The sequence below is a fragment of the Trichomonas vaginalis genome, chromosome IV (assembly GCF_026262505.1).
Source record: "Trichomonas vaginalis G3 chromosome IV, whole genome shotgun sequence".
Taxonomy (NCBI): domain Eukaryota; phylum Parabasalia; order Trichomonadida; family Trichomonadidae; genus Trichomonas; species Trichomonas vaginalis.
Window position 1 is genome coordinate 10189456 of NC_067206.1, and position 27729 is coordinate 10217184.

General features: G+C 35.7%; 20 protein-coding genes and 2 pseudogenes across 22 annotated transcripts, besides 4 other annotated features; 8 read left to right on the plus strand and 14 right to left on the minus strand.

The window, feature by feature from the left end:
* Window positions 1-36: 36 nt before the first annotated feature.
* Window positions 37-59: a terminal%2Cinverted (terminal inverted repeat of MuDR-6/TvMULE4 transposon ID:TVAGG3_0063210).
* Window positions 37-2752: a mobile genetic element.
* Window positions 1216-1878, minus strand: TVAGG3_0063220 (MULE transposase domain-containing protein; the record flags this gene model as incomplete). The annotated part of the gene is made up of 1 exon (XM_051221478.1): window positions 1216-1878. The coding sequence occupies one exon, from the start codon at window positions 1876-1878 to the stop codon at window positions 1216-1218; it is 663 nt and encodes a 220-aa protein (XP_051106464.1).
* On the minus strand, window positions 2042-2664 carry TVAGG3_0063230 (MULE transposase domain-containing protein; the record flags this gene model as incomplete). The annotated part of the gene is made up of 1 exon (XM_001282170.1): window positions 2042-2664. A coding segment is annotated over one exon (623 nt), but the record flags the coding sequence as incomplete, so codon positions are not given.
* Window positions 2753-2857: 105 nt separating the features above from the next.
* Window positions 2858-27729: part of a mobile genetic element that runs on past the window's edge.
* TVAGG3_0063250 (uncharacterized protein) lies at window positions 2897-4585 on the minus strand (the record flags this gene model as incomplete). Its single annotated transcript, XM_051221479.1, has 1 exon — window positions 2897-4585. The coding sequence occupies one exon, from the start codon at window positions 4583-4585 to the stop codon at window positions 2897-2899; it is 1689 nt and encodes a 562-aa protein (XP_051106465.1).
* On the minus strand, window positions 4606-5055 carry TVAGG3_0063260 (uncharacterized protein; the record flags this gene model as incomplete). Its single annotated transcript, XM_051221480.1, has 1 exon — window positions 4606-5055. One exon carries the CDS (start codon window positions 5053-5055, stop codon window positions 4606-4608), a length of 450 nt encoding a protein of 149 aa, XP_051106466.1.
* TVAGG3_0063270 (uncharacterized protein) lies at window positions 5090-5301 on the plus strand (the record flags this gene model as incomplete). The annotated part of the gene is made up of 1 exon (XM_051221481.1): window positions 5090-5301. A coding segment is annotated over one exon (212 nt), but the record flags the coding sequence as incomplete, so codon positions are not given.
* On the minus strand, window positions 5322-6464 carry TVAGG3_0063280 (organellar and viral DNA polymerase type B; the record flags this gene model as incomplete). The annotated part of the gene is made up of 1 exon (XM_051221482.1): window positions 5322-6464. A coding segment is annotated over one exon (1143 nt), but the record flags the coding sequence as incomplete, so codon positions are not given.
* Window positions 6944-7754, minus strand: TVAGG3_0063290 (organellar and viral DNA polymerase type B; the record flags this gene model as incomplete). Its single annotated transcript, XM_051221483.1, has 1 exon — window positions 6944-7754. A coding segment is annotated over one exon (811 nt), but the record flags the coding sequence as incomplete, so codon positions are not given.
* Window positions 7949-8804, minus strand: TVAGG3_0063300 (organellar and viral DNA polymerase type B; the record flags this gene model as incomplete). Its single annotated transcript, XM_051221484.1, has 1 exon — window positions 7949-8804. A coding segment is annotated over one exon (856 nt), but the record flags the coding sequence as incomplete, so codon positions are not given.
* TVAGG3_0063310 (keratin-associated protein family) lies at window positions 9916-10529 on the plus strand (the record flags this gene model as incomplete). The annotated part of the gene is made up of 1 exon (XM_051221485.1): window positions 9916-10529. A coding segment is annotated over one exon (614 nt), but the record flags the coding sequence as incomplete, so codon positions are not given.
* On the plus strand, window positions 11038-11667 carry TVAGG3_0063320 (keratin-associated protein family; the record flags this gene model as incomplete). Its single annotated transcript, XM_051221486.1, has 1 exon — window positions 11038-11667. A coding segment is annotated over one exon (630 nt), but the record flags the coding sequence as incomplete, so codon positions are not given.
* On the plus strand, window positions 12816-13259 carry TVAGG3_0063330 (uncharacterized protein; the record flags this gene model as incomplete). Its single annotated transcript, XM_051221487.1, has 1 exon — window positions 12816-13259. One exon carries the CDS (start codon window positions 12816-12818, stop codon window positions 13257-13259), a length of 444 nt encoding a protein of 147 aa, XP_051106473.1.
* Window positions 13860-14264, minus strand: TVAGG3_0063340 (uncharacterized protein; the record flags this gene model as incomplete). The annotated part of the gene is made up of 1 exon (XM_051221488.1): window positions 13860-14264. The coding sequence occupies one exon, from the start codon at window positions 14262-14264 to the stop codon at window positions 13860-13862; it is 405 nt and encodes a 134-aa protein (XP_051106474.1).
* On the plus strand, window positions 14380-14607 carry TVAGG3_0063350 (pentapeptide repeat-like family; the record flags this gene model as incomplete). The annotated part of the gene is made up of 1 exon (XM_051221489.1): window positions 14380-14607. The coding sequence occupies one exon, from the start codon at window positions 14380-14382 to the stop codon at window positions 14605-14607; it is 228 nt and encodes a 75-aa protein (XP_051106475.1).
* On the plus strand, window positions 14766-15164 carry TVAGG3_0063360 (uncharacterized protein; the record flags this gene model as incomplete). Its single annotated transcript, XM_001322629.2, has 1 exon — window positions 14766-15164. One exon carries the CDS (start codon window positions 14766-14768, stop codon window positions 15162-15164), a length of 399 nt encoding a protein of 132 aa, XP_001322664.2.
* Window positions 15201-15655, plus strand: TVAGG3_0063370 (uncharacterized protein; the record flags this gene model as incomplete). The annotated part of the gene is made up of 1 exon (XM_051221490.1): window positions 15201-15655. A coding segment is annotated over one exon (455 nt), but the record flags the coding sequence as incomplete, so codon positions are not given.
* TVAGG3_0063380 (uncharacterized protein) lies at window positions 15768-16055 on the minus strand (the record flags this gene model as incomplete). The annotated part of the gene is made up of 1 exon (XM_051221491.1): window positions 15768-16055. One exon carries the CDS (start codon window positions 16053-16055, stop codon window positions 15768-15770), a length of 288 nt encoding a protein of 95 aa, XP_051106477.1.
* On the minus strand, window positions 16148-16713 carry TVAGG3_0063390 (phage tail repeat-like family; the record flags this gene model as incomplete). The annotated part of the gene is made up of 1 exon (XM_051221492.1): window positions 16148-16713. A coding segment is annotated over one exon (566 nt), but the record flags the coding sequence as incomplete, so codon positions are not given.
* Window positions 17109-17467, plus strand: TVAGG3_0063400 (annotated as a pseudogene). Its single transcript has one exon. A coding segment is annotated over exon 1 (359 nt).
* TVAGG3_0063410 (uncharacterized protein) lies at window positions 17576-18154 on the minus strand (the record flags this gene model as incomplete). Its single annotated transcript, XM_051221493.1, has 1 exon — window positions 17576-18154. The coding sequence occupies one exon, from the start codon at window positions 18152-18154 to the stop codon at window positions 17576-17578; it is 579 nt and encodes a 192-aa protein (XP_051106479.1).
* TVAGG3_0063420 (microtubule-associated protein family) lies at window positions 19878-21193 on the minus strand (the record flags this gene model as incomplete). Its single annotated transcript, XM_051221494.1, has 1 exon — window positions 19878-21193. A coding segment is annotated over one exon (1316 nt), but the record flags the coding sequence as incomplete, so codon positions are not given.
* Window positions 22023-25982: a mobile genetic element.
* Window positions 22178-22772, minus strand: TVAGG3_0063440 (annotated as a pseudogene). The gene has a single exon. A coding segment is annotated over exon 1 (595 nt).
* Window positions 23354-23761, minus strand: TVAGG3_0063450 (uncharacterized protein; the record flags this gene model as incomplete). The annotated part of the gene is made up of 1 exon (XM_001306693.2): window positions 23354-23761. The coding sequence occupies one exon, from the start codon at window positions 23759-23761 to the stop codon at window positions 23354-23356; it is 408 nt and encodes a 135-aa protein (XP_001306694.2).

Sequence of the window (27729 nt, forward strand, 5' to 3'; positions counted from 1 at the left end):
AGAATAAATCACTTTCATTAAATTTTTCCTAAATGTGAGGGGGGCACAAACTTGCCCAGTGAAGTGAAGTGAAAAGTGACAAGTTTACATGTCAGAAATGTAAAGTGTCAGATTTGAAACAAAAAATGGATTAATTTATTATTATATGATAGAGAGATTTGGTAAGTTACTATCAAATTTGTAAGTAAGGGGGAGAAAAAAAAGTAAGAAAGAAAAAAATTTAAAAAATAAAAAGCCACTCGCTTCGCTCGCGGTTGACAAAAAGAACAAATTCGAAAAATAATTGTATGAAATTACGAAACTAAGCCACTCGCTTCGCTCGCGGCTTAAGAAAAGAACAGATTCGAAAAAAGATTGTACGAAATTACGAAACTAAGCCGCTTGCTTCGCTCGCGGCTTAAGTAAACAACATATTTCAGATTATCGATACTAAAAATTTTTTATTTTATTACTTTTTTTTGCATTTTTTTAAAGCTTCTTCACTTAAATCATGGAATGTCTCAAAGACAAAAGTAGCATACAGCATGTAAAGCTAAAGAAAGATAATCATAATTAATACCTTAATTTTTAATATTACGCATTTTTAGGTGCAAAATTTAAAAACATTCTAATACAATAGAGCAGTTTCCAAAAGTAGCATACAGCATGCAAAGCTAAAGAAAGATAATCATAATTAATACCTTAATTTTTAATATTACGCATTTTTAGGTGCAAAATTTAAAAACATTCTAATACAATAGAGCAGTTTCCAAAAGTAGCATACAGCATGCAAAGCTAAAGAAAGATAATCATAATTAATACCTTAATTTTTAATATTACGCATTTTTAGGTGCAAAATTTAAAAACATTCTAATACAATAGAGCAGTTTCCAAAAGTAGCATACAGCATGTAAAGCTAAAGAAAGATAATCATAATTAATACCTTAATTTTTAATATTACGCATTTTTAGGTGCAAAATTTAAAAACATTCTAATACAATAGAGCAGTTTCCAAAAGTAGCATACAGCATGCAAAGCTAAAGAAAGATAATCATAATTAATACCTTTAAAGTTTAAAATCTTGATTTTTTTTAAAATCAAATATTTATAACTTTAATACATACAGCTTAAACCTTATACTTGTTTTCTCTTGTGAGAAAGCAATCTTACAAAGCTAACAATCCTAAAAAATAAAGAATTAAAATTTAATAATTTAATCTAAAATTAAAATCAAAATTAAATAAAATGAGTTCTTTGTAATAATACTTTCAAGGTAGGATATATTTTAGTGGGATCTATTGAGTCATCACTAACAGCATTGAGCAATCTATTGAGCATTGAAATACTCTCGATTTTTCTTTGTCTTTTTACATCAATTTCTGCGTTAGTTGCTTTTTCCATGATCCTAATGACACGGTCATCTGCTGGATTTTGATCAATTTTGAGTTTGATAACGAAAGATGGTATCACTTTTGTATAAATTTCTATAATAACATCATCAATTCTGAGATTTTTTCGATCAGGAAAATAGTCATGTTTGAGTGTTCTAAAATGAGCTTCGGCAATATTGTTAGTTGCGTCGCCTTCACGCCTGTCACGAGCAATCCATCTTGATATGTTGTAACGCCATTGTCTGTTAAAGTATTGAGATGCTGTTGGATCTGTGTCGAGCAACTCCAGAACTTGATCATAGGCAGCATTTGCTTCTTCCTCATGTTCTGCATCTAATTTGAAGACTAAATCCTTCATCAAATTATAGAATTGTTCAAATTTTTCTTGAGAAGAAAACTTATTTGATTTGCGAAGAATTGCACGAAGAACATGTACTCCGCACCAAAGTATTTGAGCTTGTGGAATGCTTTCTTCTATTGCTTGAGCTATCTGTGGAGCACAGTCCATGCTAATGTATTCTGGCTCAATTGTTACCCATCTGAGATAGGCGCACACGCAAACTTGAATGTTTTGATAAGTGTCTGGTTGACAAAAGAAATATAAAAAAGGGAAAATGTGAAAATCTTTGATTTTGCCAGTAAATGCATACAATGAAATGTTTGATCGCAACAATTTATAGGTGCTGTCTATATGAAATGTCTTGATACTATGCGCATAAGCTTTGCCTTCAAAAGACGCGTAATAGAAACACATATTATTGTCTGAGACTTCAAATGCAATGAGATCATCTGGAGATTCTTCTTGTACTGTCTGAACAAAGATTTGCAATGACACAACATCGTCAGGAGAATATCTAGTTTGAAGAGCATGTATTCTCTCTGCAAATCGTTTGATTGCACGTGGTTTTTGAGCGTACATCTCTGGAATGGACGGACCTGTAAGAGGAATTTCAAGATCTTTAAATGCATTTAGCTGTGCTATCGCTCTTTGATTGTCATCTGTTTGGAAGTAATGTTCTAAATATTTGCGATAAAAGACAGACGAATATTGACTTTTGTCATTTGGGGCGGAATAATCATGTTCTTCAACTATTTTGATTAGTTTGTATTTATTTTGATCCAAGATTGCAACATTAAAATATGCAGGACATTTTGGATATTTGCAGTGGAATGAAATCTGAGATCTTTCTTTTCTGACACGTTCACCATATCCATACTGTGCTTGTATTTCTTGTTTAACTCCAAATTTACAAAGATCCATAACAGTAAAGATAGTTTCTTCTTCTAATTTCATTTGAAATTGAAATGAAAATTAAAAATTCAGAAATTTGAATAGATTTGGTCTGTAATTAAATGAGAATAGCAGTTTGTTCGTCATTGTTAGTACAGTATACATTGTGCGTCGCCTGTAGCCTACAGCTACAGGCACCGACACAATGAAAAAAGTGACAGAAAACTGACACCATACGGGCGCGCATATGTACGCATATATGTGTAAAAATAAACGTTCATATGTAAACTAACCTTTATTCACTAGCAGGGGCTGATAAATCATAATCGTCGAGAAGTACGATAGGTGGTCCCACCTGTTTAATCTGTATGGAGAGGCAAACGTGACGTAAGAAGCATAACACTGGTTTCTCAGTATATTTAATAGACTCTGCTGTTGGCTTAACTGTAAGCTTATATGTAATAGGTGAATTAGATAACTGACCCTGTTGGAATGTATAATCAGTTTCGCAAGGGAATCCACATAGGTAATGACCTAAGTCATTTGACTCGATTCCAAATTGAGGGACTGATGTGGTTGTGATAGACCTCATGACATCATAGTTGAAGCCAACAGTATCGTTATTATTGTTAGTGGCATTTGCCTGCATCTCATAGAAGATTGGATCATTAGATGCTTGAGCCTCAGCGGGTATGTTACCATATGCTCCACAGTTCAATTGAATTTGTTCAAACAATGGATTTTCATAGGTAGTGTTATAATTAGGTGTTTTCTTAAATAGTGTATAAATGGTGTTCACATATAATGGAGTAAATGCTGCCGTGAATGTACAAGGAGTTCCTTCACCTTTAGCCATTGAACCATCCATAGTAATGCAGTCAATTCTTTTGATTGGGAAGTTTAGAGTCTTTGCCGAATATCTTGTCACCAAATCACTATAGATGTTAGGGTCCAAAGAGAATGAGTTACAGTATGTAATCATTTCAAAGAAGTTTGCATTCTTCTTAGTGAACTTAATAAACTTGGTACCAAATGATATCGTACTCTTATCGGCATTCCAAGTTACAGTATCAATAACTTTGATACCTTCATAGATAGGAGTGAAGTGATTAGTGATTGGAATATAGCTTGTAACATTGGCTTGCATGTTCGGTAATGGTAGAATATCCTGATAACTTAATGGTGTCCAAACCATACCAGCAATACTGAACTTAACCTTAAGTTGTAAGTTACCAGCAAACGCTGGAAGGAATCTAATGTTATTAAGTATTAGGAATCTTCTTAGGTCAATCTTGATTGGTATGTGGAACTTTAATGTAGTTGCACCACTAATTGGTTTATTGAACTCAATAATCTGTCCAGAACGAACTGTATCACATCTATTGAAAACATCTTTATGTCTAGCCTTACTAAATACATCAACTTTCTTAATAGCTTCTGTTGTAGATGCAGTAGAAGTAATGTAACCTTCTTCTCTAGCATTATCTTGTGTATAAACACTTTTACCATTAGCGATTAATTGATATGATTCAACAGCATAGAATGAATCAATGTATCCCAACCAAATTGCTGGAAGATGTGCACATGATTTGCCACCAGCATATTTAGTATCAATTGCTTTAATTGCTGTAACATTTGATCCTGTAGGAGCTGTCTCAACAGCTCTTTCTTTATATACTTCACCATCATATTTAGGAACTTTTTCATCAGCTGGTTCAGTTTCTGTTGTAATTATGCACTCACCATCGACATAACCACTAATGAACGTATTATATAAGTCAATCATGTTCTCACCAGGTGGTGATATGTTAAATGTAATATAACCGTTATCAATAGTATTTGTCGGCATAGCTGGCACTTTTGTTGGGACATATCTATGGTTAGTATCTCCAATAGGAACTGCCCCATCAACTTGATCGAAATAATATCTTACTTGTCTGATGGAATCAGCAATACTGTATGTATTGAGGTTATCGTTCAACATCTTTCTCAGCTATAAAAAATTTACAATCTTCTTATTCTTGGGATTATTCGTCTTATTTGTGGCTGAGGTTTAGGAGGTTCTGGTTCAGGCTCTGGTTCATCATCGAAGTGTATTCTTTTCTCTTCCATTGATTGAACATATTCTTGATTCTCTTTAGTTTCCTTCTCACGTTCAATTGGGTCCATGTTTGGTTCATTAACTACACTGTTACGTTCTAATATCTTTGTCATCATCTCTAACAACATTTTATTAGTATATGCTTGTTCTTCTTCTTTCTTCTCATCAACTTTAGGAGCTTCTTGAACAACAGGAGCTGGGGCAGGAGCTGGTGAATTCAATGGTGCCTTTCTCTTTCTAACTTGAACTGAACCATTCTTCATATGACAAACATAATATAATGGATGTTGTATTCCTTTAGCTTCATTCAATATGATTGATTGCTTTTCACTTGGTGAAAGTTTTGACGTCATTTCTATCCTAATAAAATTTTTTACTCCTAACAAAATGACTGAGAATACTTTCGACAGAGAAGCACTCAAGAATGAACTTCGTGAAGAAATACTTAATGAACTCAAACCAAAAGAACAAACACAAGAAGAGAAACCAGCTAAACCAAAGCGTAAACTCACAGAGAAACAATTAGCTGCATTAGCAGCTGGACGCGCAAAGAATCCACGAATGATTGCAAAGAAATTGAGAGAAGAGGAAGAAGCTAAGAAAAATAATAAGTAAGTGTTTAGAACTTTAACTTACGTTCAAAAGATGACTTCGTTGAAATAGTGAAGTCCTTATTTTTGTTGAAGCATGGTTTCGAACCAATGCACAAGTCAAAGGTTATCTCATCACCTTCATAAAGAGATTTGTACAATTCCACGATGCTATATTTTTCCCCAACTTTCTCAGGGAAGAACAAACCTTTCTTCTCGTCATAATGTACTTGTATCGCATCTGGGAACATTTGGTTTGCAGTAAGTGCAATTACGTCCTGTGTGATTCCCTTCATTCGACAGTGGAAAGCAATTTCCTTGAGGTCATTGGTTAATTCGTCGAGGTAAGTCTTCTTTCCAACGAATATAGATCTTTGTGCCTTAGACATATGTCCTGCAGTAATCTCTGCAAAGTCTGAATGAAATTGACCCAGTGCTTTTCCAATGAGTTCTCTGTTATACCTTCTCTTGTATTCTTCTGCTAACTTATCTAAGTCCTTCTCATACAAGTGTAAACTATCTGTATCCTGATAGAACAACTTCAAGCCCAAATCTTCTGCTGTGAAGAATACTTCATTCATGATTCGTTTGGACATAGAAAGGATTGAAACACCTAATGGACAATAGTTAAAGTGACGAACGATAGGTTTAAATGACTTTACACATGAAAGTTCGGAATCGGGGATGAACTCTATTGTCTGTATGTCATTATAGTTCTTAATGATATAGTCAGTGAGCTTATTGTCCTTGATGAAACGAATCTTTTTGTCAATGGGCTTTAATATCGTCTTACCATAGATACTGTTCAAAAGAAGTTTGATGATCTCTTGTATCGGATTACCTTCCTTCTTATACTTAGCACGTAATTCGAAGAGCTTCTTAACTTCATTCCTTATTGTCATGTCCCTTTTTCCATCATAATAGTATCCATCAATGACTTTGCATGAGATCTCTTGGAACTTGATCAGATCTTGAAGCGTAATGTGGTCTACGAACATCTTGCAGCATGTATTGGAACTTCTGGCAACATGTAAGTCAGGGTTGATGTCAGGATTGACGACAATCAATGGGAATGCTGAGTTCTTACCGATCGACAAGATCTCGATCTGACAGTAAAATCCTGAGATGAACTTTTCCTTTGTTGGTTCAGCTTGGTCATCATCAAAGAGATGCTCCAACAAGTATTCACTGCTCTTCATCTCTTCTGTCATAACTTTTGGAATTCCTTCTAAACAGTAAAGTCTAGCAATTGCTGATGGATACAATGATACAGCATCGAAGTCAGTGATGAGTTCTCCTTCATTGTATTGCTTCTTGTTCTCAGCTAGCATGCATCTTCCTCCTTGAATACACTTGGAAATATATTCACGAGGTTTTCCTGCAAGATCAAAGAGATTACCGTTCTTCCAATATACTCTCTTCTCAAAGAGTTTGTTTGAGATAGAACTTATTGAAACATAATCATAAGCATCTATTTCAAACTCAGTCATGAGGTCATTGCGGAACTTAAGAAAGCCATCTCGTAAAATGCGTACATCTTGACCGCAATAGAATGACGAATAAACTTCCATGTCAAAGTGTTCATCATCAATCTTGCAATCTTCAATCTTCTCAATGTTCTCATTAAAAGCTTCAATATCTTTGACATGATTCATGGCATCATCGATGTTACCAACTTTAGTTGTATTAACTAACTCTTCCGTGTAGTAATTATATGGGAAAACTTCTTTTTCACCACTAGTGAGGTGAAACATTTCAGGGAATCTTTCCAACTTAGTTGAGATGATTGCATAAGAGTCTTTGAAGCAGAGAAGTTTTCCTTTGTACTTTCCTTGTATCTGCATCGTTTGTGAACCTTTGATGATTGGAGTTCCTGTAATCTCTTCTAACTGAGACATGAGAAAAGTGACATCGTACGATAAGTTGTGGAAATAAACTAAACTCTTATCTGGTAAAGCTTCGAGGAATTTTGACGCACAGTCACTTCCCCAAATTGATGTATAACCATCATCGTCATCTTCCATGAAACAAATGTTGTATGCTTTGTGAATGTTTCCATCAGTTGATGCTTCGAAGTCAGCAAAGAAAACATGTTCTCTTGGGAACTTCATGTCTTTCTTCGTCTCTGAACTCCAATCTTTCTTCATCCTTGCGCAATAACGCTCATTGTATGTGAGGTCAATCATTTCTTCAAGGTTCTCATTATACATCGTTGTGAAGTATGTGCAAAGTTCTCCTGTTCTAATTGGTTCGAAATAATTGTTAGCAAACAAGAGTTCAATGACTTTTGCAAGTGGTGTAACTAACTTTGAGTTAATTGCATACCTTGTTTCATATCTTCTGTTAACTAACATCTTCTTCTCTAAAGTCCAATCCTTGCACAACTTACAAACATCTTCATAGTTCTTGATGAACATTGAACTTATTGGAAGCTTTTCGTTCAACATGTAGTGGTCATACATTAATAAAAGTTCTACTGTCATCTTTGGTTCTTCATCTGGTTCATAAGTATATGAATGATTTGAATACTTCTCGTTGTATTTGATGACATGGAACCTTATTCCTGTTTCTTTGGCAATAACCTTAATCTTTGACATTGGAAAATCTTTGACACGAATGATTTCCCTCATATGATTAATTGTTGCTTCGTCAACACCAGCTTGAATACAAGCGTAGATGAAACATGAATCTTTCATCATCTTCTTTGCTGTCTCTGCATTAAGTTCGTTGAAGATCTGATACCTCTCTAAGTTAATAGGTAATTTGCATGTCCATGTCCAAAGCTGACCATTACGTGACCTGTTTCTCTTCTTTGAATGGTTTTGTTTGATGATCTTGAGTGCGATCTTTTCTTGACCTGCTGCTCTCATCGTATCTAACATAACTTGTTCTTCAGCTGTGAGTTTATATGGTGTGTACGTTCCTTTTCTCAAAGCAGAAGCATCAACATCTGAATAAGCTGTATAGTCAAAGATCTCGATCTTCCTTAACGAAGGAATACTACAAAGGAAGAAGTCATAGTTTGATTCAAGGACTTTAGATGCTAATTCTTGTACTTCTGCTATTGGAGCTTCATTAAGTAACTGATGAACTAATGATCCCATTGTATTGATGTTCAAATGACGCAAAATGTTTCTCTTCTCATCAAAGTCGTAATAGAATGTCCACTTCTGTTTGAAAAGGTCTATCTGTCCAATGAACTTTGCCATAACTCTTGGAAACATCTTGTTGAAGTAATCTTTTCCTCTTGGACTGTATTGGTCAATGTTAAACATAATGAATCTTTCTCCTGCTTTAGTTATTGGGTCTAACCATTTCTCATCAGGAAGTTTTTGACCATTAATGTTCTTAACAACGTAAAAGGCATTCTGTATTTCTTTGTATGCTAATTCGCTCTCATCAATCTTTGGTGGAGGGTCTGAGTATATTGGTTGCATCTCCATTAACGCTCTATTATGAGATCTCTGATCGTGATCTAAAGCAACTGGGGAATTTGAAGCTGGAACATTCATGATACCATTGTAGTCATCATAGAAGCTCTTAGCATTCTTGAAAATATCTGCTACACTTCCTGTACCTCCTTGATTCTTAATTGCCAGAGCTAATTTATTGGTAATGTCTTTAGCTTTCTTAGGCATTTTGATCCCAAACATATCAAGCATACCTTTCTTATCTTCTGGTGAAAGGTTATTAACTAATCCTTTTATAGCATTGAGCATGTTGGTCTTTTATAACCGATAAAAAAATATACGTTATTTTTTTTTAATCGTCATCGTAATCATAATCGTACGAAGATTCTGTATCATCATCACTGACATCATTGGTTTCTCTAACTTCTGGCTTATCTGGTTTAATCTCTATCACCATAAACATTGGTGACAATAATCGAACAGGCTGATCTTGGAAGTCAACTAAGGTAAACGTAACATTAGTTAGTTCCCATGGAAATGCATCTATCCATGGTGAGGATTCCTTACATATAAGTGGTTTACCAGATATCCAGAACTCATTGATGTTATAACATGTAGATCTGTACATGATCTTTCTTCGATCATCAACTTGGTCAATATTATTGAACCCAGAGATGACAGACATTGATGAACGAAGGTATAACTGATACCCGAAGTTGAGCATAGGTGGTTTTGGCATTTGTAGATAATAATTATGTACAATAGGTAGTTCTATTCCATATGCACCTAAAATAAGATTTGCTCTATGTGAAGCATCTTTTAAATAGACTTTATGTCCTTTGTCCTGTGACGTAAATATAAGTTGATTCGTAGCACTCAGTGAAACTGTTACATTATGTTGACCTTTTTTCTTGTTATAATAATCAAACTGTTTTGTTACAATCTCTTGTAGTTTTGATACAATAGTATCCATATCAAATGAAAGAGCTGACTTAAATGTACACACCTTTTCTTCTCCATCTTCGTCTAACTGTAAGACAAAATAATCTGTTTCGTCACAAACAATAAAGTTCGCCATAGTACTGACACTTTTTACTCATCTTTATCTTACTTGGATGCCCCATGTTAGGATCTTGCTTGAAACTGTATTGTCCCGTAGTTATTAGGATCAGTCGATTGTAGATAATACATCATTTTTATATGTAGTAAAAGAATGAGTGTTGTTCCATATGCATATGAATGTTATAAGTCTAGCGTACTTCAATATAAAGAATATACTCTCAGAATTACTGATAATGCTTTAGTCATACATAAAGAAGGTGCTGATGAAGACATTACCATCGGTCCTGGTATATTACCTATCGAGCAACCAGATGGTACAATTGTTGAAACAGACTTAAATCAATACCTTCAAGCGTTACAGAATCGTGTGACAAAAGTAGAGAATAATTACTTAGATGCTCCATTCTTCACAACTGATAGAGATTATATGTTTTCATGTATGGCGAGTAATGGTTTGCAAGAAACTCGTGAGGTAAATATTAATGAAGCATTAGAGACTATAATATATCATGTTAAACGGTTATTATCGATTGACCATGGAGTTCATTTTGACCCAAGGTCTACACTGTTCAATATACCAATGATTGAAAACAGTCAATTAACATTTAAAGAAGATACATTGTATAATGCTTTAAACGCAGCATTTGCTTATATATTAGGTCATGAACAAGTACAAAATAGTGGTATTGCAATATACTTAGATAAAGTTATGTTAAAGAAACCATTGACATTCACAGAAGATGGTCCAAAAGCAACTGGTATTGTTGGTGATGGAACATTATTGACGAAAGAATACTTAGCAAGTCATGTCGGAGAATTTTTCTCCACTAATGATAGCATCAGTACAACACCAGAAGTTATTTTATTGAAGAAACCAATCACATTTGATGTTAAAGGAAAGACAAAAGCAACTGGTATAGCTGGCGATGGAGTTCTTCTGACTAAGGAATACTTGAAGAAAAATATCAATGACTTCGTTGAAATTGTCAAAGATAAAGAATCTGGTCTTAAGTTCAACCCTTTATCATTCATCTTTGCCATAGCAAACGCCGGTGCTACTGCAGCCTCATGGATATCACTCCAGAGTCAAATAAATGCTCTTTGGGCTTTTGTTGAAAGTCAAGAAGGTATAGATACTGTTCTTGACACTCTGGGTAATCTTGGTCCAAATCATAAAGGAGGTTTTGTGGATGGAATAAAAAATTTAGTTGAAAAGACTAAAACAAGTTTCCAGAAGATAACTCATATAGAAAGATTCAGAAATGAAGGTTATATGGAACTTGAGAGTTTTGATGTGACTGGACCTTTGGAACCAATTCCAATGCCACGTGATGCTAATGATGAAGAAGAGAAAGATCCTGGACCAAAAACAATCATTTCTACGTTAAGTACTTTGTACCCTGATTTTGTGACCTTAGTGAAAGTTGCTAATACATCAAGAAAGAACAATAATATTAATATGTCTGGTACTGATGACCTTACTGATTATCTTTATCTCATTCTTGCTGAATTAGCGAAGAAAGTTGAGGAGAACAAAAATAATGGAGGAAGAACTGCACTTAAGATTGCAGACAAAGCTGACAAAAGTTATGTTGACGAAGAGATACGTAAAGTTGCATCTAAAGAATATACTTTATCACAGTCTGTCATACTTAAGACAATCAAAGGTCCAGAGAAAGATATGTACCCAGGTGATGGTACAACAGTTAAAGTTAATGAAAGAGTTTCATTCCCATCTGGTATTGATACAAAAGAAGTATATATTAATGGTGAAAACATCAATACAACATTGATTCCTTTGAAACATAATGAGTTCACTGAACCTTTGACAGTTAAATCAATTCGTTCAAGAGAAGACAAACCTGTTATAATCAATAAAATAGGAGCTGATAATGACCAACCAGTTCAAATCAAGAAAATAAGAGCTGATGACATTATCTTGAACTATACTTTAGGTTCAAGTGCTCCACAAGAAGATCCAAGCACTAGTGTAAAGATACACTTAATTTAGATAGTAAATGTACGAACATTGAAGGTCATGTCAGAAACTTTGAAACACATGAGCTACCAACAATGTTAGATAAGAAAGCTGACAAAACTTATGTGGATGCAGAACTAACAAAGAAATTTTGGAAACCAGATAAAATGACATTTACAACAGAAATTATAAATGGTGAACCAGCAACTCCATTTGAATTTGTTAGAGGTCTTCAACCAGATACTTTTGAATTTTTCTTGGATAATTCTATTGAACTAACATTACATTATAAAAGTGGAACAAATGCAACATTTCATCCGGGAGATACATTCCAAATGGTATTTAATGACATAAGTTCTTTAGAATATGTTTATAGAGCTATGAGCATATATGATTTAATATATCCTATAGGAGCTGTTTATACGTCTATGAATCCAATAAATCCAAACACTTTATTTGGTGGTAGATGGTATGAAATAGTTGACAGTTTTCCATTCTACACTAATACGCAGTCAATGAAGATGGGAGGTTCAAAGAAAATAGGTATTGAAAACCTTCCTTCACATATGCATAGGTTCAGTGGAAGAACATCTGTGGAAGGAAACCATTCACATTCAATGACAAAAAGAGGTTATACAAATCTTGCAGCAGGTTCGGATAGACAGGGAATGCATAGATATGATATTTCAAGTGACCCAGTAGATTCAAGCACAGGTATTTTCTGTGGAACTGCAGGAAATCATACACATGTTGTAGCTGGCATTACAGACCCAGCAGGTAATGGAAAAGATTATATGCCTCCTTATATAACAATGCACGCTTGGATACGAGTTGGTTAACTCAAGATCACGATCACAAACTGTTTCTCAGTATGAATGAGTAGCTCTATTTTTACATCATTACTGAAGTATTTCTTTTCTTCATCAATGACAGAAAGAATGTTTTCATCATCTTTTAAAGATCTTACCAAAGTTAGATCTTCATCAGAAAATCTCAAAGAAAGACTCATTTATGCACTAATAAAAATATAGCTAATTATTTTTTTATCTGAACTTTTTATCGGGTATATAAAGATGTCTGAACATCATATAAAGTTCTTTAAGATCCAACAGTTTGTAGATGAAGTGAAGAAGCAAAATAAAACAGCAAAGAGACTACTTATATGCTTACCACAAACATTATGTCAAGGAAAGTATGGTTATAGTGCAAGTCCGATCATGATCTTTGTCGATAAGCAGAAATACACAAATGAAGGTTTAGCTAATTTACTCAAGTTTGAAAAGATAGCTATAAACATTCCTGACCATTTCTCAGCGAGAATAAACCTTGACAAGACTAAAAGTTATTGTTTATATGTAGATCTCACGAAATCAACAAAGAGTAAAGACAAAGAATATAACCCAGTTGAACTTAAGACAATGGGTAAGAACTTACTCAAAGCTGCTATCAAACCTGTCGAAGAGATCGACATTGAGGATGAAGCAGAAGAAATAGATGTAGATCCTGATGCATTATAAACGATAAAGTTTATTTTTGGAGGAAGATGGTGTCAGACCCTTTAATCTGGTATGCTTGTTCTAGGTAATTGCAGAAACCTAGAAAGATTGGTATTGGTCTGAGTTTCATATCTGTTCTCTCATCTCTCCATTGAAGCAAGTAAATTTTCATGAAGAGTTCGTCTGGATTCTCAGGTTTTGGTACACACTGATCGAAGATCTGTATGACCTCTTCATGACCGTACTCCCTATGGTCAGACATGAGTGTTAAGAAGAACTTTTGCATCTTCGGACCAGGTTTAGCATCTATGCAACGAGTGGGTCTCATTGACATTTTTGTCACTTTTATTTGGTCGAATGGAAGGATTCGAGTTCATGCCACTTGACAGCAAAGAAGGTGCAGAAGAGGTTGTTGTTGCTGCATTCTATGCGAGCTCACACGTTGACGCATTCCGAACTTACCAGGATGACCTCGAAAAAGAAGGTCGAAAGCTTGGAAAGATCCAAATGTTGCTTGAGTTCTTCCGTGGAAACCTTGCACAGAAGTATGAGAAGAAAGAATAAACAACTAATTATTACTGAGCTTAGCTCATAAATGTAAGTTTTTACTCTGATCAGATCTTAGATCTCGTCGGGACAAGCGGAAAGGATAAAGTCCATGAGCTGGACTTTTGTCTTAGTGAGCGGTACTGCGGTCATGAGTAGTTCGCGCTTGTTTGAGCCACTTGGAACGCGACCCTTCCAATTCCTCATAGATCTCAAGGCAGAGATCGTGAAGAACTCAAGGACAAAGAGTCTTTGAGACTTGGTAAGGAATCCCTCATCATCTCTTTCATCCTGGAGGGTCTTTGTGGATGCAGTGGACTTGATCTCGTCTTCCTCGATCGGATCATTCTCATAATCTTCATCACCCTTCTTCCTAAACGTCATCTGCTCTCTCTTGTAGTCGTTCCTGAGAGCATTGAGTCCAGCTTCAAGATCTTGTGAGTTCTTTGCAGGTTTATTGAAAGTTTTCTTTTCCTGCATTTGCTGTATAAGCTGGGTTTGCTGTTGCATCATCTGCATCATCATTGCCATCATATCTAGTGTTGGTGATGCTGGAGCTGGTGTTGTACCATCTTGGGACATTCGGTCGTCGGTTATGTCTTTACAAAAGACTGCTTTACAAAAGACAGCTTTACAAAAGACAGCTTTACAAAAGACAGCTTTACAAAAGACAGCTTTACAAAAGACTGCTTTACAAAAGACAGCTTTACAAAAGACAGCTTTACAAAAGACAGCTTTACAAAAGACAGCTTTACAAAAGACTGCTTTACAAAAGCATTTTCTCACAAAATTGAATACTTTTGCTTTACAAAAGACGTCTTGACAAAAGATTGCTTTACAAAAGTCTGCTTTACAAAAGACGTCTTGACAAAAGATTGCTTTACAAAAGTCTGCTTTACAAAAGATTGCTTTACAAAAGATTGCTTTACAAAAGTCTGCTTTACAAAAGACAGCTTTACAAAAGATTGCTTTACAAAAGCCATGACTGATCTTCATCCAATTTGTTTAATCGAACTTAATGAAGTAATTTCTGCATATCTCCTGCATGTATTTGGAAACGAGAGGATAAGACAACTCACCAAGGTTTCCAGACGCCAGATCCAAAGACTTGAATCAACTGCAGGAGTAATCCTAAGCTTTGAAGAAGGATTAACCAATAAGAAAGATGTCATTGACTCCAAGCGTGAAAGCCTTGCTGCTTTCTTACGCAAACACCCATGGGTCGATGTTGATCTCCAAACTCCTTACCAAGGACTCGTTGAAACCTTCACGACCTACAGACAGCTCCTTGACAGACCTGAGCAGAACCTTCTGGTCGAACGTGATGGCACATTAAGCCCTACAGACGAGTCAATCCAGAGAGAAGAAGCTCAAGAGTAAAAATCTGACATTTATACTTTACATGACATTTTTTTCATGAGTGTTCACGTTAAGATCAATGATGAAAACATGACTTCATGGGAAGATATCATTGATGACATAGAGAATGACCTTGATGAAAACATGATGGGAGCTCAAACGTCAGTTAAGGTCAAACTTGGTGAAGTTCAAGAAAAGATCTCCGAGATCAATGCAAAAATATCTGCTCTTACAGAGGTTGACGTTTATTACAGAAGCTTGGAGAGAACTTTAAGCAAACTTGAACGTCAGAACCAAAGTCTCATAGTTGTGCTCCAGAAACTCAGTCTCATGCGTAAAGCATATAATGACTACCTACATGTAAGAGACTTACCTTCTTATTCTACTCCAGATCTCGACTTTTCCGATATCAGTCCAATCCTTGCTGATACAACACTTACGATAGCAGGGATGCTTCCTACATACCCAGAGTATGATAACTTACCTCAGCTCTTCGAGTATCTCAAGAAAAAGTTCATGATCTTATTATGTGAGACCATGAAAAGACGTCAAAACACCAGAACAGAACGAGAACAGAGCTTACTAATAGACTTATTATATTATACTAAAGAAATAAAGGAGTTTTTATTCTAACTTTGGTATTTTTGGAAAGAACTGATCTGGATCATATTTGTCATCCACAGGTTTTGGTACCAAAAGTCTCTCTGGTTCTTGGACTTCAGGTAACGGAAATGGTTCCTTTGGTTTCCTAGCTTTTGGGAGATCAAAAAGTTTTCTTGGTGCCTTTCTTTTGTGTAAGTGTTGTCCATTTTTATCGACAACGAATGTGAGCTTTCCGTCGTCAAAGATGAATGTCGTCGCTTCTTCAGTTCCCTCATCAACTATTATCTTCTTGATCTTTCTCTTCTCCATTAACAGAAAAAGTGACATATATTACTTCATTGTTTTTCTGGGTGTTAGGATTAATTAAACCTCTATCTATAACATGCTTTCTCATAGAAAACTTCTCTCCATATCTTTTTGTCAATATCTCTAAAAGTTCTTCTGTATAAGATTTATCACTACTGAAGTAAATAGATGGATAATTAAGGACATCAAAGGTTTCTACAGTATCTTTAAGAGTCCATTCATCTCCATACTGTATAGAATAAGTATGGAAGTATGGAGGATCACATATAAAGAAAACATTGGGAAGATCTTTATACTCATTGAAGAGTATTCTCCAATCTTTATGAACAATAGTTAAACCTTCAAGATAGTCATCTATGTTTTCATCAAATAAGTTAGTATATCTGAGGTATAACACTTTCTTCATTAATGTGTCAAGATCATAGTATTTGTATGCTCCAGAATAGAGAAGACGTGAACATAATGTATCCCAGTCTATGTATGGAGCTTTACTTATAACTTCTCTGACGATCTCTTTCTGATCAGTAGGAATTTTCTCATCTGGCTTAACATTTATTCTCTCCTTAAGTTCCTTAAGTATTTCATTCGTGTCATGAATGTGTTTCAGTCTATCAACGTAGTTATCATAGTCGTTAGCTATGATCGTTGCTTTTGGGAACATAATATGCAACAGATGAGAGATATAGAGAGAACCACCAAAGAGGTCAACGAAGACATAATCCCCTTTGATGTCTTTGAGTATGTCGATAAGAGCTTTCCTGATCTTCGACTTATTACCTATGAAAGGTAAAGGAGGTTTGGTAAAAATCATTTATATGGTAATAAAAATAAGTGTTTACTTGAGACAATAACCTCTGTTGAGTTTGTAGAACAAGATCAGAAGTACGATCAAGTTCAAAACAACACAAATGGCTAGGATTGCGTTACCAACAATCTTTGTCTTTTCCCAGCAAGACTTCTTCTTTGGTTCATGTGCTGCTTCGACATCACTGTATGGCTCGGACATTAACTTAAAAAGTGTCATGACCACTTCATTTTTGATGAAGTCAACAGCTTATGTCCACTTCCTCCCACAAGCACTTGAGGAACAAGAGAAGGTCATCATTGAATACCTTCAAGCCACTGAGAAGCTCCAAAAGCTTCAAGATCTCCGCGAAGAGTTCAAGTCCCGCTTGAAACAGGAGAACTTACTACAGGAATACATGCTCATTTTGTACCCATTACTAGATGGCTCCCATTTACCATCAGAGTACACTGCAGCTCTTGATGCACTCAAAGATCTTCGCGATCACCGTCCGATCGGTAAAGAAGCCTTCGAGCTCACCATTGAGCAAGCCATCCTCGCCAAGTACAATGCAAAGAAGCGGATGCTCGAAGCTCTTGATAAGATCAAGGAGTACGTCGAAACGTTCTAAAATAATTACTTGAGTAAACAATAAGTTTTATTGAGTAAGTCTTGAAACATTTGTGCTTTTGTTCTTGTTTGAACAACCATATTTAACATTAGATAAAAAATTTTTTGGTTAAACATCATACTTAAGACATAAATTATACCTACTTATTAACTCAGTATATTGTGCATTATATGCATACTTAAACTCTTGAGCAATATTGTTCTCATCAATGATTCTGATCTGAGCTATTTTTGAGAAAGGTGGTGGAATACCACAACATGTGATGTCTGGGTCCAGTAGGTCTATTTCACACTTGAACCCAGTCATTCTGTGAACAACTTCTTCCAAGTCTGGCTTAGGTAGTAAGATCTGATCTTTGCTCACTAAGTTAGAAAAGAGCTCTTTGTCTTGATCTAACAATATCTTCTGGTATATACTAAGTAAATACTCTTCTACACCAATCCTCGATGAAGTCTCCACAGATCTCGATGAGGTCAGGTTGGAAGTTAATGGACTTAAAGGAGGAGGATACATTGGTGCTTCTGAGTTCGTAGTTGTTTCCTCTTTTTTTATCTCTGTTGGAGCATCACTTACTGTACCAGATGGATAGTTCTTTATCACAATGTTATTAGTTGTTCTTGAATCAACATTGCTTGTTGGTTCAATTGGAAGATTAGCTGCACCATAAAGAATTGACTTCGATCTCATTTGTTATGAGTAAAAATTGTTTTATTCTCATATAAATGACGAACATTAACCCAGAGAACAACACAGAATATACTGCAACAGGAGTTGTTTACAATGATCTAGATCAGATCGTCCAACTCAAAGCCCCAAGAGGAAGGAATTTAATAAGACAACCTCCACCAAAGATATATGTTGATGATGGTAGTAATGGGTTCAACTTAGTGTATCATTACTCATATCCTCAATATGCAAAAATTGGGTCTACCCCAAACGTGACAAACCATTATATGAACCTTTATGATGAAGCAAGGTTTCATGCACCAACGAAGAAAGAACCTGATGCATCAAGATTACATGAATTCGCAGACCATGATGGTTATAGCGATTACTCAATGCCTGTAAGACTTTAACGTTAATAAAAAAATGACTGTTGGTAAACAAGAAAAAACTTTAATACAAGAGGATTTGATGCTACCAATATATTCAACTGATATGGGAGCTTATCAATTCGATACATTTGAGAATCCTGGTGGAACACCACCATATTTTCTTTTGTTCATCAATGTAAACAGTAGAAAAGGTTATGCGTTCCCAATGAGTGAAAAGAACTCAAACAATGTTCTAAGTGCAATGCAGAAGTTCATTTCACAAGCTACAGGTGAAATGAAGCCTACAATACTTACTAGTGATGAAGACCCAGCTTATACGACACAAAATGTTCGAGATCTGTTGGTCAGTCATAACATTGAGCACATGACGACACAGAAATACAATCATAACATACTAGGTATTATTAATAGGTTCTGTAGAACTATTAGAACTATGTTACATATGAAGTTAAACCTCAAAGAAGGTGATAAAACACCACCTTTCACTGCAGATACAATGAGACAAATTATTAATGACTACAACACTGAATATCATTCAAGCACACAACAAAAGCCTGATGATTTCACAGAAAAGGATAATGAGGAATATATAAAGAAGCAAAGATTGAAAGAAGAGTATGTCAGAAAAAATAACCTTTATAACTTAAGACCTGGTCAAAAAGTTCAAGTCATAGTTGAACCAAGAACATGGGGTAAAGGTAACCAACAAAGAAGACATCTTGATCCTTCTTATTATACAGTTGATTCAGTTGATACAAGTGCATACTTGTTAAGAGCAAAAGATGGAAGTGTTGCAAGATATCCACGTTATCAGATATGGACAAAAATAGAGCATGGATTAAAGCAAGGAGAAACTTTAGATCAAGGAAGACACGGTGCTGTTAAAAGTATTGATGGTCATGAACTTGTCGGTAATGATGTAAAGTATGATGTTACGTTTGAGAACGAAAATACAGGAAAAGTGACAGGTAGAGGTATGCGTGAAGGTAATCCAAACAGGTTGTCACAAATGGAAGTACAGTATTGGAGGAAAAATATTAATGAAGGTCATGTTAAAGATATGCCTAGTTTTCTTGAGAAGTATCGTGGGTTTCGAGTTTAGCTTGTAAGTCCTTTATTTTTGTTTCATACAATGAGATCTTCCTTCTGATCTGTTCATCATTGAGAGGTTGCTTGACTTTACGGAACTGTACACGTCCGTCTTTCATTGTATGTACATAATATCCATCAGGAACCTTACCATCTTTTATATATTCAGTTAACCACTTTTGTTTAGTTGATGCTTTAATGACTTGACTCATTTCTTACTGGATAAATTTTTATGTTTTTTATCTTTTGACGATTTTTTCTTATCCTTATCTTTCTTCTTGTCCTTGTCCTTCTTTGATTTATCCTTCTTCTTGTCCTTGTCCTTCTTGGACTTCTCTGCTGCAGGTGGTGTTGGATTCTGTTTGACTTTAGCACTTGGGTCAGGACCTTGTCTTTGAGACTTAGATATAGATTGTTTAGGAGCTGCTGCTTGTTTAGTTGCTTCAGCTTGTTGTTTAGCTAATTCAGCAGCTTGTTTATCATTCTCTTCTATTTCCTTTGCACCAGTTGCGACTTCATTCTTGAACTTTTGGAGATTCTCAGCAGCATCCATTACCTTATTCGCTCCTTTAAACAATCCATAAAATTTCTGCCATGGTGATACTGAAGGTATATTTCCACCAATTGCTGGAGGAACTGATGCTTCAGGAGTTGGAGATGGTGTTTTGTCTGAATTGAGATGCTTTTCTGCTTCAAGAACTTGTGTAGTATTTTTCTCCAGGTATGCTTTTGCAACCTCCTTAACTTCTGGACGTTCATTATTTACATCCTGTCTTGGTGTTGATGTTTCAGTAGCGTTTTCCTGAGTTACATTAACAACAGGTTGCTCAACTGCTGAAACATTAGCTGCTTCAGTAATGTTATGAGTAGTTGAAACATTTCCTGATATACCTTCTCCTGTTGGAACTCTTGGAGCAATTGTTGTGATGTTCGCCATTGCAGGAGTTGGAGTAGGAGTGTCATCAATCTTTCTGTCAGCTTTCGTCGTTTGCGTTGTAGTATTTGTTGTTTCATTACCATATTTTGATCTTAGTCTGGTAAGCTCTAACTTCATATGTTCTTCAGGATATGCATACTTATTATATTCACCCTTAATATTCTTTTTCCATTCATCGTATTTATCTTCTGCTGATTTCTTAATTGATGCTAGTCCGTTTACAGCCAATTCATCAGTACCGTTATCAGTAGTCTGGTTATATAAAAGATTAGCAGCTGATCTAATTGTGTAATCCGTAAGATTACCAAAACGCTCTATTGTACCTAATGTTGTGTTCTTCAGTTCCTTTCCAATTCCTTGTGCAGCATCTTTGACTAAATCAGCACCCCATGCACCAAATTGTCTCACAGGAGCCGCTATTGATGGTGAAGGAGATGGAGATGGCGATGGAGTTGGTGATGGTGAAGGAGATGGAGATGGTGAAGGAGATGGAGTTGGCGATGGTGTTGCTGCTTTCGCCTTTCTATCAGCTTCTTCCTTAGCCTTTCTATCTGCTTCTTCTTTCGCCTTTCTATCTGCTTCTTCCTTAGCCTTACGAGCTTTTTCTTTCTTCTTAAGTTCCTCTAGTTCTTTACGTTCAGCTTCTTCTTTCGCCTTTCGTTCAGCTTCTTCCTTAGCCTTACGAGCTTTTTCTTTCTTCTTAAGCTCCTCTAGTTCTTTACGTTCAGCTTCTTCTTTCGCCTTTCGTTCAGCTTCTTCCTTAGCCTTACGAGCTTTTTCTTTCTTCTTAAGCTCCTCTAGTTCTTTACGTTCAGCTTCTTCTTTCGCCTTTCGTTCAGCTTCTTCCTTAGCCTTACGAGCTTTTTCTTCATAATATTTTGTATACTTATCATCAGCCCAATTACCAAGTGATTTGGCACCTGTTAGTATTCCATTTGCGGTTGATGTTGCTGTTCTTCCGAGCCATCCCCCTACCGCTGAAGCACCATTGCCAATAGCACTACCAGCATTTAAAATTCCACGACCAATCCATATCCCTGGTTTTGCCTTTGTATTAAGAGTAAGAAATTCTTCCTTCCTATCTTCAGGTGTAGGATTTGTAACAGTTCTTACAGTATCAACAACAGTGTCAACACTGGTTCCAATAGCACTACCAACAGCTGTTGCACCAGTTAGAATACCATGGGTAACTAAATCAGTAGCTCTTGAGACAACATTATCACTCGAGGCTTTCTCTGCTGGATAGTTTGATCCTTTGTAAGTTCCTGGACCACCTCTATTTGAAGCTTCTCCTTCAACTATTTTCTTCTCTTCTTGTGCTTGTTCTCTGGCAACACTCAATGCACGTTCTTGTCTTTGAATGTTGTCTTTCTTTAACATGTAACCACCAAGTGTCTGTGGTGGTGTGTTTTTATCTAGTGCAGCATCAATTGCAGCCTTTTCTTTTCGCTTTTCTTCGTCTAACCAATTTTGAATAGATTCTGCATCAGTTGGTTCAGCTGGAGTTGGAGACGGTGTTGGAGCTTTAGTTGGTGTTGGAGACGGTGTCGGAGCTTTAGTCGGAGTTGGAGATGGAGTAGGTGCTTTTGTAGGTGTCGGTGATGGAGTTGGAGATGGAGTTGGAGGTACTGTTGGTTCTGGAGTTGGTTCAACAGTCGGTGAAGGTGTTGGCGCCTTTGTGATTCTTGGAGTTGGCTCTGGTGTTCTAATAGGGGAAGCAGTTGGTGTATTAGCTCTTTTAAGAACCTGTGATCTTTCCGCTTGATTTGAATCAGATACTGGGTTAGTTGTACTAGGATGTGATACAGGAGTTATTTTTGGTGTAGGTGTTGGTTTATTTAATGTTATACCATGACTACTCGACATTGGTGGAGGACCTGCGTGAGCAGTTGGTGTCAGAGTTGGCGTTGGAGCTACTGTAGGAGTTGGCGTTGGAGCTACTGTTGGTTCAGGAGTGGGAGTTGGTGTTGGAGCTACTGTAGGAGTAGGTGTAGGAGTTGGTGTTGGAGTCGACATTTGTTTTAACCTCTCATTATACCAATTCTCCAAATAATAAGCCTCACCCATTAAGTTACTCTGTCTTTGTTTTATAGAAAATTCACCTAACAGTAATTCATCATGAATCATTTTCTGCAGCTTTGTCGTGTTTCTACTCCTTTATTAGAACACTCGATGTATTCGCCAATCCTCTATATTCCTTAATCATCTTATCTAGTTTGTTCATATTTGGTACTTCCTTTTTCTTCTCAGCGTTAATCTCATTAGATCGTTTCTCCAATTCTTCAACTACTTTGTAAAGCTTATTTATCTTGACATGTGATTCCTTTACTTCTCCAGTCCTTGGATCCTTAGGTTCCTTGTATTTAGCTAATTTCGTCTCTATATATCTTCGTTTAGCGTCATATCCAGGATCACTGGTTCGTAAAGGATGCGAAGGTGGACGAAAATAAGGTATGTAGAAATCTGGATCATCATTAATAGAAGAACGTGCTTTAAAGTTACGAACCGCGTCTGTAAAAGGGTCTCTACCACGTGCTGTATATGTTGATGTAATCAAAAAGCCTTCTCTTCTCATTGGGAAATTAATACGACCTTTTTGAACATATTCTTTCTCAAAGTATTGCCTAGCATTGTAATCAAAAGCAAGATCATTATATATATCGCGCAAAAAATCAAATGTATGCTGCTTGAACTTTTGATCGCTAATTATGGTACGAATTATCGGACGTTCATTCTCCCATTTCTTAACTCGTTCATCAATGAGTTTCCTCTCTTGTTCACTCATTTAAACCTCATAAAAATATATTATCTGCGTATAGTGCCACTAATAGCATTAATCCATGGCATGTCTGATAGTACACGTACTGACTGAACTAATGGCTTATGATTGTTCCAAATAGCTCCTCCAATGTATGCGTTATACTTATTGTTGTCAATAGTTTGTTGAGGTTGAACTATAGGTGTTTCAACAGGCTTGTCTCTACTGAAGTCACCACCAAGAGCTTTATTGAATGCTTTAAGATTCTTCGTTAATGCATTATCTTCACCTAATGTAGTTTTTGCAATTCTTTCACCAAGACTACCGATAACACCACCGACTTGACCAACTTGAGGGAAAAGTTTGTTAGCAATGTTAAATCCAGCACCTATTACAAGACCAGGATTTTTTTTCACCATACCCCATCCAGCTTTAACATAATCGCCAAAACCCATTTATTTCTTCTTAAAATAATGTCATCTTTTGTTGCTTAACTTCTTTAAAGTCCGTCTTTCCTGCAACTATATGAACTTCCATATATGAACGAGGTGTTGGTAGCTCTTTGTATTTGTTCCATAACTCTTCCCAATCTTCTGTTGCTCCTGACTGTTCAATCATTGACTGAAAGTCTCTCATAGAATAACCTTGAAAGATAACGAAGTCAGTGCATAGTCTCTTAATGTTTAAACATATATGTCTCCATGTTTGACACATGATGACAACAGTATAGTTATAATGTCTGACCTTAGTGATGAAGTTCGCTAATGGTGAACGTGGGTCATTCAATAAGTCATGACCACCATAATCGTCTAACACTAATAGAGAATTACTGGGATACTTTGTGAAAGGATATTTGTTCAACTTCTTTACAACATATATTGCAATCTTCTTATACTCAAACTTTCCATCAGGTTTCCTTAGTTGATGCTTTGTTAAGATGTGTTCCATCTCCTCTGAAATTTTTTCGAACTTACTTTGAACGAACTCAACAATAGCGTAATACTTTGCTTTCATCTTAACGTTCTTCATTAAATAAGGCATAAGTTCTTTATCATCCTTTTTCAGTACTGGTGCTTTAACTTGACTCATAAATGTCTTCGCTGTTTTATCCATTGTTCCTGATGTTGCTGAGATAACTATTGAGTCATAATATGGAGTATTAGTGAAGCGGTCTGTTATCATTATATGACGAATAACACCATATGTCTTACCTGAACCCATCTTACCGCAGTAGAAATAAACACCATTAGTACAAAATGGATAATCATCAGAAAATGGCATAATGAGTGCATTGTTTAGTTCTTTACTATTCTTACGTGCTCCATCATGAAGAATCTTATCTACTTGATTAATAACTTTCTCCATCTTTTAGTTACATATAAAATGTCTAAATATGATGGATTATACTATGAACATGTTATGAATGATGGCACGATAAGTGGTAATACAGTCTCATATAAATTACCGAGAGACTTCATTGAATATCCTGCGTCAAAAGCTCTTGAGATAAGAAAGATAAGTCTTGAGCATCCAGACTTTGAGTTTCTTGCTATTCCATTAGAAATGACAGATTCATCAAAATCAGTGAAAAAAAGGTTTGACATGAGATATTACATAAAACCCAACATGACTACACAGGAGTTGAATGAAGGTCTTATGGAAAAAATGACTGAGGCAAGTAGAGAATTTGTTGATTGTTACTATGATTCAAATGAAAATAAATTGAATGTATTAAGAAAAGGTACATCACCAATCATAACATTACCTTCATACAGTAGTATAGAAAAAAATGCCTTGAATTATAAATATGACATGTCCCTAGGAGATGTGTTGGATTTCATCACTGCGTTATTAGAAACCACTGAAACAGACACAACATCAAGAAAACCAGAGCTTGTTTGGGAAGATGACCATGGTAGAACATTCACGCAAAAAGTAATTCCATCGAAAGCAAAATTTTTAGACTTATGGGAAAAAAAATATATCTCGCGAATGCATGTATATTATAGTTTTACCATAGCAGATTTCACTGACGAAAATGATAAAGATAAAAAAACATATAAGTACTTTGATGAGCTTTTCATAACTATAGCGAATATCAGGTTTATCCTTGAGCGAAAGGGCAAACCAACATATAAATTTGTCGGTTATCAGATAAGAATAAATCCTCTCCTTGAGCCTTTAGTAACGTTGAGTAATATTGCTCATGATAACAAACAATTTATATGTAATGTGAATGAACAGCTTGTGCCACCAAAATTTTACGATATCACTGGTTATAAAGATGCACTCGTGTTTGAGTTTTATAAGCGCTTTTCATTCAAAAGAGTTGAAGAATCAACTGATGGTCAAAAAAAGGAATATTATGTAAAAGAACCATATGAAATTCCTAAAGACTCTAATATAATGGTTGAACTTATATTAGAGTCTGGTACTCAATCTCAACATAAATAGTTTACGTGACAGAAAATTTTTGACACGTAAAGTTTACATTTTAATGGAAGCGAACAACAAAGCTCCTGCTAGTGAATAAAGGTTAGTTTACATATGAACGTTTATTTTTACACATATATGCGTACATATGCGCGCCCGTATGGTGTCAGTTTTCTGTCACTTTTTTCATTGTGTCGGTGACTGTAGCTGTAGGCTACAGGCGACGCCAATGTATACTGTACTATCATACTTTATAACGTAAATAAGAACTTGACCTATTAAGAAACTTCCTCATAACAATTGCAAAACAATTCGTCGACTTACCTCTGCAGGTTAAAGTTCCTTACAACCTTATGTCTCACCATTCTCAAAACCCTTACGACCTCCTATAATACCAATAGCAACTTCCTCATACAATTCAAGACAAAATTGTTCCAACAATTCAAGACATTTCTACTCGAAGAAAATTTACCATACCAAAACAAAACTGAAACAAAACAATAACATTGTACCAGACCACAACCAGGACAAGTTTTACAGGTCTTTATCCCAAATTGCCCAAAACCAATATGTCCAACCAATTCAAGACATCTACTCAAGAAAATACCCATACAAACAAACGAAACAACAGATACAGTTGTACCAGGACACAACAGGACATAAGTTTTACAGTCTTCTCCCAAATTGCAAACCCAATTGTCCAACAATTCAAGACAATCTACTCAAGAAAATTACCATAGCAATACAAAACGTAAACAAACAGGGGAACAACCGAGCTGCGTTCATCGATGACGAACAATCGGTCTCCAGATGAGATACCTCGCGTTCGCGAAGCAATTTCAATCAGGAGATACAGAAATACAGAAGAAAACACTACCATATGACGTGTTCGCAGGCAATATGCCTAAAAAAGACTTCAATCTCTTGAAAACTCAATAACCAATGGGGAATTTCAAGGACGAACACCGATATTCGGAAGTGTTTTCAGGTCTGTTATGGATAGTTTGGCAACCAGTTGAAAATGAAGTTAAAGACCCAGGTGTCTCGTCGGACTTGTTTGTTCAATACTTGCCTGTTACAGCAAAAACCTTAATTGCACTACAAAGCCATCGCCAATTTATTAGACTTTTCCCAAAATATGCAAACTTATTTGCGAAATGTGAATAATTGCTGCGTTATGTCAGCATATATCCCAATAACCTACAACTATCTCTGAAGAATTGGATGAGTAATGGGCAAAGGATACCTTTTAACGTATACTTTTTTACCAAACCAGGAACAGTTCAAAACTGGTTATATTGTATACAACCTTTACTCAGAATTTTCAAGACAATTTCCATGTCATATCCACTACTAAGGTTAGATAACCAGAAAGAGTTTCATACGGTGGCAAAGTATATTTCAAGCTTCCGAAAGCTCCAAAGGACATCCTAATAAAATTGGCAGAATTTCCACTAATTCAAATTGCCAATTCAAAACAGGATGTTGAGTTTGTATTCTTACACGATACCACATTCATATACAGGACACTTCCAGATGACTCTAAAAAAGTATTTATTAGCTGGACAACAGTAGCACCAGATGGACGAAGGAAGAAGTCGAAGAAATCCTCACCCTCAGAGAGCGAAGAAAAGAAAATTTTCCAAGACATTCAGATTCAGAATATACCGAATAAAAACTTCATTTATACTAAATACTTCAGGGCTAGAGGGGCGCAGCCCTGGAAGCCCCACACACTTTTGTTTTTTTTTGTTTTTTTTTTTTTTTTAACTTATGATATACAATGGTTGTGCTAAAAGAAAATACTTTATTTACTAAGTTAAAAAAATCATTGGTATTGATCAAGTTATTTTTTTGGATAAAGATATAATATAAATGGATAATTGGATAGAAAAATACAATATATATATAACTTTGTACCTGGTTTAATTAAGCTTAATTGTCATCAGAAACTTGTAATTTTTATGAATTTTCGATTTTCTTTTCATTA